The sequence below is a fragment of the Oenanthe melanoleuca genome, chromosome 1A (assembly GCF_029582105.1).
Source record: "Oenanthe melanoleuca isolate GR-GAL-2019-014 chromosome 1A, OMel1.0, whole genome shotgun sequence".
Taxonomy (NCBI): Eukaryota; Metazoa; Chordata; class Aves; order Passeriformes; family Muscicapidae; genus Oenanthe; species Oenanthe melanoleuca.
This window is the reverse complement of record NC_079334.1, coordinates 36955793-36971816: the sequence shown is the minus strand read 5'-3', so window position 1 is coordinate 36971816 and position 16024 is coordinate 36955793. Positions and strand designations below refer to the sequence as shown.

General features: G+C 36.9%; 1 protein-coding gene across 4 annotated transcripts in view; it reads left to right on the top strand.

The window, feature by feature from the left end:
• The window catches only part of MYRFL (myelin regulatory factor like), a 38940-nt gene extending 24198 nt beyond the window's left edge, over positions 1 to 14742 (top strand). For 2 of the 4 annotated variants that reach the window (XM_056482094.1, XM_056482093.1), the window contains 12 exons: positions 2010 to 2173; positions 2768 to 2831; positions 3573 to 3658; positions 4436 to 4507; positions 4630 to 4676; positions 4775 to 4939; positions 9225 to 9299; positions 11182 to 11269; positions 11483 to 11557; positions 12338 to 12446; positions 14391 to 14465; positions 14559 to 14742. In XM_056482094.1, coding sequence (XP_056338069.1) covers positions 2010 to 2173; positions 2768 to 2831; positions 3573 to 3658; positions 4436 to 4507; positions 4630 to 4676; positions 4775 to 4939; positions 9225 to 9299; positions 11182 to 11269; positions 11483 to 11557; positions 12338 to 12446; positions 14391 to 14465; positions 14559 to 14645 — 1107 coding nt within the window. In that variant the 3' untranslated portion in view covers positions 14646 to 14742. The remainder of the gene's footprint in view (positions 1 to 2009; positions 2174 to 2767; positions 2832 to 3572; positions 3659 to 4435; positions 4508 to 4629; positions 4677 to 4774; positions 4940 to 9224; positions 9300 to 11181; positions 11270 to 11482; positions 11558 to 12337; positions 12447 to 14390; positions 14466 to 14558) is intronic. The other 2 variants (XM_056482095.1, XM_056482096.1) reach the window with 2 other exon arrangements.
• The last annotated feature ends 1282 nt before the right edge of the window (positions 14743 to 16024 follow it).

The following is a 16024-nucleotide window of genomic DNA, read 5'->3' as shown; positions in this document are numbered from 1 at the left end:
TGTGACCTACAAATGGAGAGTGCCTACTTTCTATTCATCCCTGTAGGGTGTGACTCTGCTGTGTATGTGGCCCAAGCAGGAATGGATTGATACAGCAAAGGCTTATTTTTTTGCTTATTAGCATTTTCTTGACTACTTGTCTAGATCTGGATCTGGGATTACTTTACAGGCACTTTGGTGTTTTAATATGGTCAGATAAATCTGTTTTCTCCTCTTTCTCCTAACACTTGTGGCAGAGTATATGAAATTTCCCAATTCCATTACCTTTGGGGTGACAGGATTGGGAGAGATCTGTGTCCATTTAAGATGTATGTTGAATTCAGAGATTTGGAACATGTCTTCTTCAGGTGGAACATCTGATTTAAATTTCTGGAGCTCCCAGCTCCAGATTATCTCAGCAGCTTGAATAGTAAATGGACAGTGCTTCATATTTTTTCTGTCAGTTTGGCAGGTGATGAGACCTTGAAATTTGTTATTTCATATTCCAAGTTTATTTCCAGATATGTAGGGGGTTGGCTGGTTTTGCGTCTATTTGTCAGTTTGGAGCTGTTGAACTCTGTAAAATTAATTGATTGTGTTACACATTTGAAACAGTCTCTGCTACTTTCTAGAGAAATGTCTCAACTATGTGCAATTTGGTTTTTTGAGACAGAATCTTTTCTTCTCAGTTGCACTGAGACTCAGTACTTTGTCACTAGAGGGGCAGTAAAACTCTGATCAGCTCTTTTCCCCTCAAATAGAGTATTCCTTCATTTTGCCAGAAGAGCAATTTTCTCAGCTAGTTGAAGCTACCTGGAAGCAATTCATGCTTGATTTGAAGACAATGGAAAGGACAGCTGCTACATATCATTGATATGGGAGGGCAAGTGTCCATATAAGTGATTTCACAGTTCTAGGTACAAGAGATTATTTTGAAGTCATTTTTTATTTAAATGGGCTGCTGGTATTCTGGCAGTAGGAAAGCTTGTGACTTGCCACTGATAATGTGCTCTGATTCTGTTTACATGAAATGCTGTCTGGTTTTGTGGAATGCAGTCACCTTTAAAAGAAAGGTGTGAATGGCTTTTAAAATGTGAAAGGTAAAACTGCTTTTACCTTGCTTCTGCCTAACTTGACTAGACTGGAACACTAAGCAATATTAACTACAGTAATAGCTTTGTCAAATGGCACCAGTCTGGTTGTACATTAGTATGAGAGAGCCATTCTTTCAAACACAGCAAAGTACTCTTCTACAATGCTCCTGCAGTGGATCAGTAACCATTTTTGACTCAGAAATGGATAAAATATTTACTACCTGGATGGTTATACTGAGGACTTCTCCAGCAGCAGATTGATACCTAGATGATAAGCAGAGGTATGAGAATAGGAAACTTTTCCTGGGTAAAATATCCAGAAGGAGTAAATGGAGGTGTCTGAACAACATGTTTTAGTTGCAGAGATGATCATATTATTAGAACTACAAGACTCCTGTAACAGACTGGAGAGGCTGAAGGGGAGAGCAAAATATTATACAATCACAGCTTGATGTCTGGTTTGGTTTTTAATCTGTCTCACTTATCACTGTGTGATTAACATTATGTGTACAACACAGATAGAAACTCTGGTTTGTCTGAGCCTACTTAATGCCTATAGGGAGGTGGTTGGATGTACATTTTGCTAAGGGATTTTAGAATCCATGTTCAGCTGCAGCACTGAAAATCAAGTAGTAGATGCCTACTAGATGGAACAGTGTTAAGGTTTCAACACAATATGAAGGTAAAATACAGTTTAAATTCTTGGTGTAAAAAGCCCTTCAGCTTCTTCAAATTTTTCTGCAAGTCCTAATTTTCAATTTACTGGAAATTAAATGTCTAGCAAAAGGGCTTTATGGTCATATATGCACCCATCTACAGTGAGATAACTGGTTTTTACATAAATGAATTCTGCACTCATTTCTGCTTGTTACATCCAATTGATGAATATACTATGTATCTACTACGTACCTACATCTGTCATTGTTTTCTTCTCAGGATCAGATCTTTATGGAGAACGTTGGTGCTGTAAAGCAGCTTTGTAAGCTAACAAACAATCTTGAAGTCAGAATAGAAGAATTGGAACAGTGGAATAGGAAACTGGCTAGGCTGAAACGGCTGAACAGTTTAAAGTCAACAGTCAGTGAAGAGAGCAAAGTCAGGTACCTCGGGCTGGGATGTTCTCTCATACTTGCCACACAAATTGTTAAAGTGATCTCTGTGATAGAAGTGAAAACTGATTTTGCTTGACAGTAGAGTTCAGCAATTTTCCAGTATTTAAGTTGTGCAAAAGACCCCAAATTCTCATAATTTTTTTAGCCACTGACAAAATTAATGTTTGAAATGTCTGTTAAATTGCAGTAATTTTTGTAGTTGCTTCTGTTGCAGAAAGTAAAAGGTAGATTACGTCCAGTTACCGCTCTGGGACTTGGAAATTACTTCTAAGGCAAATCTGCAGAGCTTCTTCTGCAAGAAAGATTCTTCATTAGTGCTTCAGTGGAAGTGATGAGTGTTTCCTGTTTCTAAGCCATTTCCCCAAGTTTTCTTTGAAATCAAATGTAGCATTTAAGAGCATTCAGATGAATGAGTTAACTGGAGACCTTTGTCCTTGAAAATGAATCTGCTGACACTTCTGCCTTTCCCTTTGTAAATGTTAAAATTGCAAAAGCAAGTGACATTAACACATTAAAAATGTCTTTTCTTCATTAATTAGTTGCTGAAGCATTTAAATGTTAAAGAGATCTTGTCTCTTACAGCAGGTATAGTCGAGCTAATAGTCCCTTGCCATCAATAAAATCAGTCCCGCTAAAATCCAGGAAGGTGAGTCAAATTAAATCCTTGTCTGAGTCATTCACTGTGATTGGCTTTCACTTTCTCTTGCCTTTATTGTGGTATAGGAAGTGGATACCCATTTTTAAAGGGATCATATGCGTGAGGAAATACATATGTTGACCTTTCTCAAGACAGTCTTCCTAGGCTGCCAAGCCCTGATCTTTAGATGAACCAATGCTTATTTCTCTACCTTGCTTTTGCCAGTGCCAAAGAGCGAGAGAAAATAATAGGTCAAATATGCTTTGTACCATAATGACAGTCAAATGCTCCATCATCTAAGATTATCCTACTTATATGGAAAGTACCTTTCTTTTTTGTGTTTATACCAGTCCTGCTTTAACATGGTCTGAGCACATACTGAAAGCGGTTGAGCTTTTAGTTCTGGACACTTTCTGAGTTCTTAATTTGGTTTTAAAATATTTCTAAAGTAGGAAAAATGGCAGGAAGAAAGGACAAGGAGCTGTTATTTTTTATCTATCCTTTCTTCCTCTGTAATGTTTGTGCCTCCACACTATCAACAATGTGCACTGCACTCGCAGTCTTAGAGGCTTTTCATTACGAAGTTTTAATTAAGAAATTTTTCTCTGTAGATGTTGCCCCCTATATAAAGGTGACCATGAAAGAAACAAGGGTGATGTAAAGTCAACCTAATGTATTATTTCTTAATCTACTAGTAGTTGCTTAAATGTGTGCCATTTGAATTAACCAAACTGTTCTTTTTTACCGTAGGTTTGTTTGTCAAAGACCAAAGAATCTTGCTCCATGAAGATTTTCCGGGTGACTGTAATAGCTTTGATTGCTATTATGGCACTATGGTAACAATTAATTAGCAACAATTTGACTTGTTTCTACCTTCCCTTTCCTGCTTATCTGAAAGAATATAGCACTTTTTCTCCTCCTTTTCCCTTCCTACTCAAAGAACACAATGTATATTAAATTAACAATGAAAATCCCTGGTAATATTGTAAAGTTGAAACCATTGTATAAAAGTAAGGTACTCATATGATGGGCACACAACTGATCTCTCTCCATGTCACTATGTTTGGTGCACCTTGAGTGTACTTCAGTGGCTTGTACTAGAGGTGCAAAACTGGACTCTGCATGTTTTATCCAATTATTCTGTGCCTAAGTGCAATTTCTGATGTACAGAGTGATTCTGTTGTGTGAAATGAAGCTGAACTTGTTCCCACTGTGGTGTGCAATTATGTGACTGAAAGTTTGACTTGTGGAAAGGAAAGTACGGTCTGGACTTTCTGAAAATTCAGAAAATTGCCATTTTCTGACTCCAGACCAAAAACCTATAGCTTACAATCTCTGAACTAGTGGTGTAATTCTATTTAGGTTGGAAACTGGCTATGTTTTGTGTTGAATGCAAGTATATAAACACAGTACTGTATACAAGTATCTGATCTAAACCTCATTAAATTCAGCTGAAATTAAAGGCAAAGTTAACACTTTAACTTTGCCTTTCATAAGCATTAACATAGTTAACACTTGCATGACTGCATTTCTACCTGATGCTTCAAGGTATTATTCATATTGTGTTGCATAAAAGATGGATGTAAATCTACAGAACAATTCTTTTTCCACAGTGCTTTGACAATATGGAGCCTGTATTTACTTAGCATTCATGACAGCCGTTTTGAAAAGCATCCAGTTTACAGGCAAGTAGTTAAATTACCATTAGTGAATTCAAATTAGTAGAATCAGTAATAGGCTGTGGATCAATTTGTTTTGGTCCTCAACTCTAATGTCCATTTCTTAATGAATTGTTTTTCTTCATCAGCAGTACCCCAACTTCTGTTCTAGTCTCTCCCTCTACCACCACAGCAGGTACTGTGTCTCTGCTGGTCTGCATACACATAATGGGCTATTATAAAATGCCAGTACACAGCATTTGTGAGAATTGTAATTATTTTTTTTTGCTTTAGCATTGCAGAGGGAAAGCACAGTTTCTCAGACCACACAGCCTACTAGCAGGATCCCTGAAGTGAATTTCTGTGACCTTTTGCCTTGTGACAAGGTCTATTGTTGTCCAATTCATCAACCAAAAGTCAAATCTCTAAATTATAAAAAAAACAATGCAAAGGAAAAACGTAAGTTGAAAACTTTATTTTCTATAATTTGTGCAGAGATTGTATGGAAAGTGTGGGGGAAGGGACAAGGTAGTTTATGTTTAATGGTAGTTAGCTTTCTACAAAAGAGCTTAGTCCAGAGGATTTAACAAAATCTTGATACAGCTAATCATCGCTGCAGACAATATGCTTTTGAAAAATCTGGCCTGGTTACCCTTAAGGATTTGGGGCCCTAAGATATTTTGTCTGGTGTCACTGTTTTTCCTGGCCATTCTTGGTAAATTATTTGATGTGAACTGGAAAGTCACTAATCCCTTTAATTAACCTTTGGCTACAAAAACCTTAATTGTGTCACAATGTGGTGGTACTACATCTTTTCTATGGGCTGAGACAAAATGCCAACTGCCTGAAAACATAAAATTCTGGTTGTTAAGGCAGGGGTTTTGAGTAGTATTATTTGAAGACAGAGCTCTATAAAATAAAACACTTTTACTGGAATTAATTCTATTACTGATATTGCCTGCCAGATATTATATGTGTAGTGTATGAGAAGATGCATTGTTTACAACTTCTATAATATTTATAAGAAAGGGTTAATGCATAAAGGTATGCTATGTGAGAATCTGTGTTCCTCTTTCCCAGTCCTTAACATACCCAGTGTCTGGAAGCAAGTGTTAATATTACTAAACCAGCATTCAAACTCTTCCTATCTTGGCCTTGAGAAAAATTCTTGCTTTAACAGTCAGCAAAGTGAAGTGAAACTGGGGATGGATTCAGTTCAGCCTCTGAGGCACAGATGTCTGCCAGGGCAGGCATTACCAGCAGCTGTGACACTCTCAGCCTGGGCTGTTTTAGTGGGACTCACCCACTGCATTCTCCATTCTGCAGACAAGCTGTGTGTGAGTGGTCCTTGAGATTCTTGTGATCAGTGCTGCAGTAAGCCCTGTGGCAGATAGAGCTCAGTACAGTGCTTTCAAGAGGTCATACCTGAGTGATTTGTATTGCTCTGAAGGCTGAAAGAGTGTTGATTAATTAAGAAGACATTAATCTCATTTATAAATCAGGCAATTGTAGATGGATGAAATTGAAATATGAAAACCTTCATCCTCAGCTGGCTGCTTCTGATATTAGGTGGAAAGAGAAGATAAGAATAGACACAAAGCATTACCTTCTCAAGGTCTTATGCTCCAAATAGCACTAAGGCTGGATCCAAGAGTTGAAAAAATCAGCACAGTACACAAGCTACTGAAAGATTTCAGTTCTGCACAAGTTTAATGAACCTGAATACATCCCCAGATGGAAGGTAACAATGTCAATACGAAATCCAAACAGAAGGAAAACCAACAAACTGTTTAATGTAGCTGTAGCCAAGATAAAAGGAAAATGTTTTCAGAACATTTCAGAGCAGCTGAGAGTTAAATATGGGGAATAATCAAGATAAAAAGTGGATACTTTAGAATCAGCTGGTTATTCCTATTCATAGAAAGGTAGAAATGTTTGATACTGCAGTTAAATTAAATACTAATTTAGGAGTTATTACAACATTTTGCTGCTCCACAATGCAATACCTGAATTCAGTGGGTGCAGACTACTATGGAGTGCATCCATTGTAGCTCCTCATCCTTTGAATCCTGGATTTGTTGATGAAAAGGGTGTTTGGAATGTTCAAGTAGAAACAAAAGCATTCATAAGCAAGAGGAAATTTATTAAACAAAAACTCAGCACATATTTTTGTCATCTAGCTTAATGTGACCTTGTTTCCTTATATTTTCTTTTAACTGATTTCTCTGGAGGATTTAGGCTTTTGAACTTCCATTGATTTCAGTGGAATTCAGGAAAGTGAATACCCTTCAGCATTTGGGCTTTTTCTGCTCTCTGCTTCCATGCCATTAGTGCTCATTGCTTAATGTTAAGTGTCACCAATAACCAGGAGCTGTCCTTACTAGTTGTTTTTCCCCAGTGTCTCTCCTCTCACAGTGAGAGGTTGGTGAGAGCTCCTGCTGGATTTTGGTCAGCTTTATGCATTCACATTTATTGCTTTCAAGGGTAGTTAACAGATTCATAGTAAAGTACCACCACGATGAGAAATCACCAGCAGATTTTTCCCACACTGCTTACAGATATTACAGTTCACTTAAATTAAAACAATAGAGTATTGGAGGGAAAAGAAAAAAATCAACTACATTTACTGGATGAGTTTTTTGTAATCTTATTTGGAGATGATGGCTTTCCTCATTACGTTCTTGTCATGTTTGTAGCTCTGTATTTGTTAATGAATTTGTTCTTCAACACCCCACATGAGCCTTTGAAAAAGCCCTAAGTGTTACTATATGTGAAAGTGTGGAATTTTATTTACAATTTATTGAACGTTGCTGTGGTGCTTTGTGATAGTTCTTGGTCTTCTCAATTGACACCTAGTATTCAAAATTTAGATTGCAATATCTGATAGAACAATGAAATGGTAATTTTATGATGAGTGAAAACCCAAATGAAAATAAAGTTCTATGCTAGTTACTGACTCAGTTTAAATAGTTGAAATCTTAGTGAAGTAAATCTGTCTTTGTCCTGGCTTTTGTACAAAATTCTGATACTGCTTAATGCTTTCTTCTACCATCTGCAAAAGAATAAATTTTAGGTGCTTATTAATCCCAAGTTTTTACTAAATATTCCTACCAACACTTGTGTGGGCTGAACTATTTTATCTACATAGAGTAATCCTTCACCTCTACTAGGGGATATAGGTTTTCTACAGAATAGCTCTCTGCTAATGAAAATACAAAATTACAGTGTTTAGTGCATTGCTAGCATATCTGGACTATTGAGAGAAATCAGGAGAAAATGGATGTGTGACAATTAGCTTGTGAATTAAAGGGAGGAATGAGAGAATGAGCAGGCTTTTCTTAGATCTGCCCCAAGATGAGTGTACAAGTGTGATTGCATGTGTTCAGTAGCCATTTTTCCAGGTGTCTGGAACTGTACAAGGATATGGCACAGCAGATTACTACCAAATAGTCATTGTAGTCATAGCAGATGACTGCTACTCCCAAATCTGGCAGAACCTGTAGATCTATATGATGAGCTAGTAAATAGGATATGGATTCAAGGAATAGCTGGCAGCAATATGAGAGGGTTATAGAAAAAACACAAGCCAGATTAAAATCCCAAAGATGATTTTGCATTACATTGTTTCTGGGCCCTTGGATTCCAATTGTTAATGTTGCTCCATGCTTGTGGTCATCTACTAGCATGAGAAAAGTCTGGATTTTCTTATTTCCCAATACTGGAATGAATAAGAAAACAATAATAAAAATAGCTGTCTTGTTTCAATCTCAGTAATAATGCATTTTGATCTCTGCTTCCCATCATGAAACAGACATTCTGAAATCAGAAAGTCTCCTTTGGAAAACATGGTCATTTAGTATTTTGGTATTCTAGAAATGTTATCTGATGTTAGTTTAGGCAAGATCAGCATTTCCCAGTGCCAGTGTGCTGTAACATGTCTCTGAACAGATTCTTAGCTGTAGAAGCACAGGAATAGCATTAGACCATTTCCCATGGGCTTGAAGGGTCATTTGCCTTCCTTTAGAGGTCTTTTATTCAAAAGACCTCTAAAGTTCACTTTTCTAGGCAAGTGTTGAGGAAATTAACAGAATAACAATTAAAAAAATAAAAGTAATCAGCTTATATTACATAGCCTAGTCCCATGTTTGAAGTTACAGAGGTGACATCAGTGAGCATGGTGATCATGTTGCTAGAGATGTGTATTAGCTTTTTAAATTTGGTTATGCATCCTCTCTCTGAATTGCTGGCTCTACTAAAGATATCAGTATCTTAACATCTCACATTAAAAAATCTGAGTTATTCCCCCAGCCTGTATTTGCATGCCAGATGCCTATAATTCCTAATGCTATTTTCTCACTAACAAAAAAGATGTGGCTTTATGTTTAGACTTTTGCTGAAGTGCTTGGCTGCATATTGACTTTCAGCTTGGCTCTCTGTTATAGAAATTGTTGATGTTCTCTGTGTGTGATGAAGTCTTTTCTACTAGGCTATGTTTTGGAAATGGCTATGTTTTTGGTATTTTGTAGATTTCAAAAACTTGTTTCATGTTATCTGCAAACTTATTTTGTCTGTGTATATCTTCTTCTGAATAGAGGTACTTTCCATTTTAAAGATCACTCTTGTGGTTACACATGTCTATTCAGGGGATAATTAACAAAACATATTCTGGTTTTGCATTCATACTTTGCTGTTACAATTGTGCAAGGCTAATTTGGGCAATGTTTGTACATTCATCCTTTCATAGGAAACGAAAGTGGCATGTTACCCAAAAAAGATCCAGTCAAAAAACCTGGTGGAAGACCTGATCTTGGAAGTGACTGTAAGTTCTATATTTAAATGAAAAAAAAAATTTAAAATGTTTACTTGTATAACTTTTAAGATCTACTTTTAGGCTTGGAATTCTGCTTCTGGAATTTAGAGAAGTTTCAGTTATAATTCATCATTATAGAAAATTAGCACTTGTGAGTCTAGTTCCTGTGAACAACAGGAAACCTGTGATTCAGTGTAATTTTCAGTTTATTCTTACGTCTTCATTAGATTTTTATAGACATTCTGACTGCCCTCTTGAGAGAGTTCTTAGGCTTGGCTTCAGATACAATAAAATGACAAGTGGCATTTTTCCTTGACGGGGGCTAAAATCTTGTGCTAAGGAAATGAGTGTGCTATTTGTGTGCTGGAAACTCATGATACCGTGTGAAGGAAGTGTTTGAGGTTTGCCTCATCTCACCTAAGGGATTAAAATGTCAGCTGCTCAAAGGGGCCATCCCTACCTTCAGATCCTGATACTGCCTCAAGAGGAGATGAAATAAAGTTCCTTGACTCAGGAAGTTTGGCTTGATTTCAGGTTCCCCTTTTAGAGACTGTGCATTGCTGTCAGAGCCAGCCTGGGCTGAAAATATTGATTCTTTCATGTAAAGATGAGTATCTGCTGACTACATATGTTATAACAGCATGCTCTGGCATTCATTCAGTATGAGCAGGATTATGCCTTGTGTCTTTTTGGTTTTTGTGGATCCTCTGTTTTAAGGCTTTTTTTTTATTTTTATTTTTTTTTTTTTTTATTTTAATGAATATTTAAAGGCTATAAAGGCTAGGCAATATTTGGATGATAAAACATCTAGACTTAGACATCTAGATCATGCACTTAAAGCAGGTGAGCAATAGAATACAGGTTCTTTTTGCCTGGATGTGCCTCTGTGGGATGATCTGGAGAAAAATCATTCCCCTTCTGATTTTTTTTGCATGGGTACACACACCTCAGAAAAGATCCTCTGAGGCATCTCTATGTTGCAGGTTGTAGTGAGTTGCTGTGTCACAGAGAAATGTTCTCCTGTGCTACTTCTCTGAGATGAACATGCTCAATTTCCCTCTGTCACTTGTAGATATTTGCATGCTGAAAATTAAATATATACTACCAGACAGAGATTTTATAATCAGAGAACAGGTCACCCTATACTCATCAAGTTTCTCTGCAAAGTAGGGAATGGTTGCTGTAGACCAGAGGAGCAGAAACACAAACCCAGTGTGCATAGTGTGATGTGAAGGGCTTGGGCCTGCTAAACCAAGTCTTCCTTTTGCTTTCAAGTTTCCCAGAGAAGTGGTCATGACACCAAAGCTGCCAGAGTTCAGGAAGGATTTGGACACATGGTGGCTGTCAATGTTATCATGACTATACTCATCATCTATCTGTAGAATATTACAAAACTCTTGCAAAAACAAAAGTTCTTGCAAGTTCAAGACAACATTGTATGAAGGAATTATAATTATCATTTAAGTTGGGTAGGTTTCTTCCACAGAGAATTAGAAACAAGTTTTGTTGCATTCCATGTTATTCCTCTCAACAAAGATAAGGTTTTTCCAGTTAGTGGTTACTTGAATGAATACGGCTTCTAGTACATTAAAATAAATATTGACACATTTGAGTTTTACTTGGGCTGCCATCAAAGTAGCCTTCAATGTCTGTGGAGAAGAAAATGGTGTAATGTTAGGTTCCCAGGATATTTGTCCTTGCAAACTGAACAAGAATCTTATCTCCAATGGCAGAAGGAAGATAATCAACCAGAGGCTTTTAACCGAGCTACTTTAGACCTGCAGCAGGTCCTGTAGTGGCAATCAAGGCAGTTAACTAACTGTAGTTTTATTTGGCTTATCTAAGCTTTCTGAAATAATCAAGAATGAACCATTATTCTTAATATTTTTAGGGATTGATACAACAATCAGTTCCATACAGATTTTGGAAACTCAGCAAAGCATTGACAATCGCTATTGTAGTAAAAATCTGCAGTGCAGGTAGGTGAATTGTTTTTATTGTGCTATGGTGGAATAAACACCATTAATGTGGCCTGCCTGCTTGGCTCCTGCTCACAGTTGTTTCCTCCAGCATGCACTAGTCTTTGATACCTTTTTATATTTTTTCAGTTAAAATTTAAATGCAATTTTCATGTTTTGGTGAAGATACTGTCTATCTCAAAATCCCATGTGTTTTAATGCAATCTTTTTCAGCTCTGGAAACTACAGCTATCTTATTCCTATTAACAAATACACACCCATGGATGTAGAAATCTCACTGGAAATAAAGTAAGTACAATTAAAAGGAATACATACCATAGATAAGAGTAGTTCTTTATTTCATAGAAATTCTTGCCTGATGTCTTTTCTTACACAAATGTGTCCTATTCAGAGGAGTGGGAAAAATCTATACACAATTAAATTTTAATGTAGACCTTTTGGGTAGATTCCATGCTGTTTCATAGGTCCAATGCCATTCTCAGCTCAAGGAAAATTTCACCTGATGTTGCAGGTATTGAAATCCAGAAGTCAAAAGCTTCTATCATAACAATCATTTGAGCAGACATGTATGTTTGTATTGGCAGGAATATGGTCTCTTGCCTAGGGATCTGATTTTGCTTTTGTTGTAGAGCAACATTTTTAGGAACATAAAATGAGTAACTGCAGAGAGTACCTTCTTTGGTCCTCTTGTGCCAGGCTCTGTTAAAGGGGGATTCTTGTGCACAAACTTCTGGTAGTGAATAAAATTGTGACTTACAGCAGGGAAAAGCAAGAAAGAACTCATCCAGTCTTTTGATCTTCAATCTTATCCCTGAAAACATCTGCCTTTTTCAGATAAGATGAAATATAACAGTACTTCTGAAGTGTCTGCTTACTTTCTACAGCCACTGAAAATTTGTCTTTTAAATGTATGTCATTATAATCCAATAGTACAGCACTCCCATGTAGGGATTAATAATCATATTCAGAGTTTCACTGAGTATGACATTATTTTGAATATTTGTTTGGGGGAAACTGGTTTTATTTTTAATAAAGTAATTTATCCTTATTTTTCTCTGTTTCTTGAAGCACCACAGAGCCGTTAATTATATTTCTGTGCAAAGTCACATTTGGAAATTATTGTTCCCATTATTCTTCAAGCCAAAACAGTAGGAAGGATTTCCAAGAAACCACACAGGTAAGATTTTTGTAGCAATACTCTGACTTTTGGGAATAATTTTTATAAAACTAATGGCTGCAAAATTCTGGTCTTTGTTGAAGTACTAAAAATCCAAATGCTGGTGCTTTGAGTCTGTCAGTCATGGCTGGCTCTGGCATGACAATAATGAGATACAATATTTTTGTTGGAGTCAGTTTTCTGCTGACTTTTATAAAAATCTAGCAAATGATTCTCTGCAAGGAGAGTTTTGATTCTACTTCAATCTGACTCATCACTACAACTCATTATAACTCCAGAGATACTTAAGAAATAGGAATAACTTACCAGTCAGAGCTTTAGGAGAGTCCTCCAAAATCTCATCTACTATATGGTTTCCATTATTATCTTAGGTAATGAATTCCAGTTTTAAAGTCTAGAATTTGCTGGTAACAATGGTAGTATTCTGCTTTATTTCTGTGCTAACAGAAGTTTACCAATAAATCCCTCTAGGGAAAATCCTTCATTTTAAAAACAAAAGTTGATTATGGGTCATCTTCTGGATTGTCTCAATGGGGATAAAAGCTGGTAAAACAGGTTTATCCCAATAAAAATGTATTTAGGGACCAGGTCTTGCAAATCTTTAAGCATCTCCAGTAAATTGATCAAGGCTTTAAACTCTGTTCAAGTTCCCTGGACATACAGGACTCCTTCAAGGCCTCATTTGTCAATGTTTGTTTGGAAATGTTTATTCTGGCTAAAACAGTAGGAAAGGCAGAAGCAATGATAATAGCATTTCTGAACATATTGTAGGAGAAACATCCCTGAATTCGGAAGCAATTTCAGTGTCTTCTTCAGAATTATGATCTCTGCTCCCATACATAACATGTTTTTATCTGATTTCTTTTTTTATGCTTTGTCTAATTACAGCACTTGAGATACCTCCAGTCAGTCAAATTACAGCACTTGAGATACCTCCAGTTGTAAGCTGACTTTTTGCTCAGCTTTTCAAATGTCTTTGCAAAAAGTTCAGGCTTCTCTGTAACAGTGGCAAAGTAATCCAAAAGCCCAAATTTCCCAAGTTTTTCCCTGTCTGCTGTAATTTCAACAGAATTGAAATTAAGTCAGACATAGAGAGTTTCACGATATGGAAATGCCCTTGAAGCTTACTGACAAAACTGGTCAAAGAGATTTCCTGTGTCAACCTGAAATCCACATCAAAAGACTAAAGCTAACTAGCCTCCAGCAGCAGTGAGCTTTCAAATTTGATGTCACTCAGAATAGAAATGCTGCCTAGTTGAAGGGGTTTCTTTCAAGAGGATTTTTCTAGGGATGGAAAGGCTTATTCCCTACCAAAAGGCAGCAATCATTTGGACTCACCAGTCCCATGTAACTTTGTCATGTGAACATATTGTCTACAGCAGAGAGTGTGTTTCAGAAAGTGAAGTGAGGAGAGAAAGATGAAGGAGTTGAGACACTAGAAATATAAGTTACCATGGATCATTAGGTGAAAGAGAGGTGAAGATTGAATTTTGTTTTATTCATTGTAGCATAAGCATTTCAGGTACAAAATATGTTGTTTCACTTTTGCATGGCAGAACACTGTAATAAAAAATAGCATGAAACTTTGCAGGTATCTGTTTTTGAAATACTGAGTGAAGACACTACCCATTTCTTTAGAATATATGGAGGAAATTTTCTGTCTTCTGAGCAGAGCTAAAGTTGCTGTCCCAAAATCGGCAGAACTGCCATTTGCTAGTTCACTGGGAGTCAGATGCCTGCAGCTCCCATGTGGAGCTGATCAGAGTAAACATTTACAAGGTTTAAAGTCAGCACTTGGTCTTTAAATACTTTGATTGTAATTATTAAGGCTTGGTATCATAATTACCTTGCACTGCATTTGTCAATTCAATATTTCCAGAGTATCCTTCTCTCCAGTTTCCCGTGAGATGGGGTTCTCTAGTCTGTCTCTCATTGATCCCCTAGGGTCGCCAGCACGTCTGGGCTCTCCCCGTAGCCAAGCTGTACGACAGCGCGTACGCTTTCCGCGTAGCTGTGCCGGTAAGGCTTTTCAAATGACAACACAGCCAGAGACAAATACCTTTTGAACTTAAAGAACTTCCTTTATGAATCTCCTTTATTTTCCTTTTGCAGGGTTTTGCTAGCTGCTCAACAGACCGTTTCTTCGCTGGAATTTTTTTTACTGATTACTACTTCTACTTTTATCGGCAGTGTAACTGAAATGTTGCCGAAAATTCTATTCTTTGGGGAAAAGATGAGGAAACACTCAATGTGAAAAAGAGACTTGCAAATAACCCTGCATATTTTTTAAACCTCTTTCTGGGTTGTATGGGACCACCTTGTTTTTTTTTCACTTTTAAATAAAAAAAAAAAAAAAGTAGAAAAATGAAGTGTTTGTCAATAATCATAGCTCTGCATTTCCAGAAACTGTTTCTAAAAAGATACAAGGTAAAGGAGTAGAAGATGTTGTGGTGGGTGGAGTGGGAGCTTCAAAGCTTTTTAGAGAAGTCTTCCCAGTGAGTCACAAGGTGCAGAATGACCTCTGGCTTTCTACACTCCTCAGAGAGGAATCTAGGTGTGATTGGATCCAATCTTAACCTCAGACTTGGTCAATGGTTTAAGACTAAGGAATTATACAAGTGTGATTGAACCTTTGTACAATTTTGTCATGCAGAATTAAGGATGGCAAGCCAGATGTATAAAAATTAATTATGATAAATGATTAGACAAAAAGATCTTAATCAGGATTACTCCATGGTATAGATGCTAACACTACTAGTATAATATATGATAATGTATTATATGAAAGCATATTAAAGATACCAAAAGATATTAAAGATACCAAAAAAGAAACAATTATTTGGTAGAGACAAATGTTACTCACCCATACCAATAACTGTGGGCAAACGTCTTTAGTTCACCTAGAGGCATCCCCACCCAAGGGAGGAGTCTCCACACACGCTCCAAGAAGGAGTATGCTAGAAATCTCTGCCATTTGAAAGTGGCACTTTTATAGTATATATATAAAGTGGTTCACTTTATACTATAGTCATATGTCTCCAGGTCAGCTGTGTCAGCTCAGCATCTCTACATAAGGATACTTTACAATATCTGCTGCACCTTCATCTCACTATGGGAGTTTAACTTTGGGGCTGATGAGTCAGATTTGGTTTTGCATACTTCTACACCAAAGCAGCATGACACCTCCTCTCAGTTCACTAGTGACAGCTTTGCAAAATTTGCATTGCTCAAGTTTTTACTGCACCCCAGACAGAGCATCCTGCAACAGATGTGTAAATAAAATGATCATATGGATCATAGTGAAGTTATATAATATTGTACATATAACAGACAAGAGCAAATGAGTAGGAGCACTGCTGGGAGCTGGGATATCCTTCAATTTTCAGAAAATGGGAAGATAATTAAATGTAATGAGCAATAAGGAGACCCTTCTGACCTACAGGCATATGCCTTCTTTTAGTATCTGCTGTATTCTTTTAGATATAAATCAATTTTTTTTTTTTGCTAACAGAACCAAAACCAACCAAAGCTCTAAAAGAGAAATGTAGCACTCTGCAAATGCCCTCTAAAATATGTGT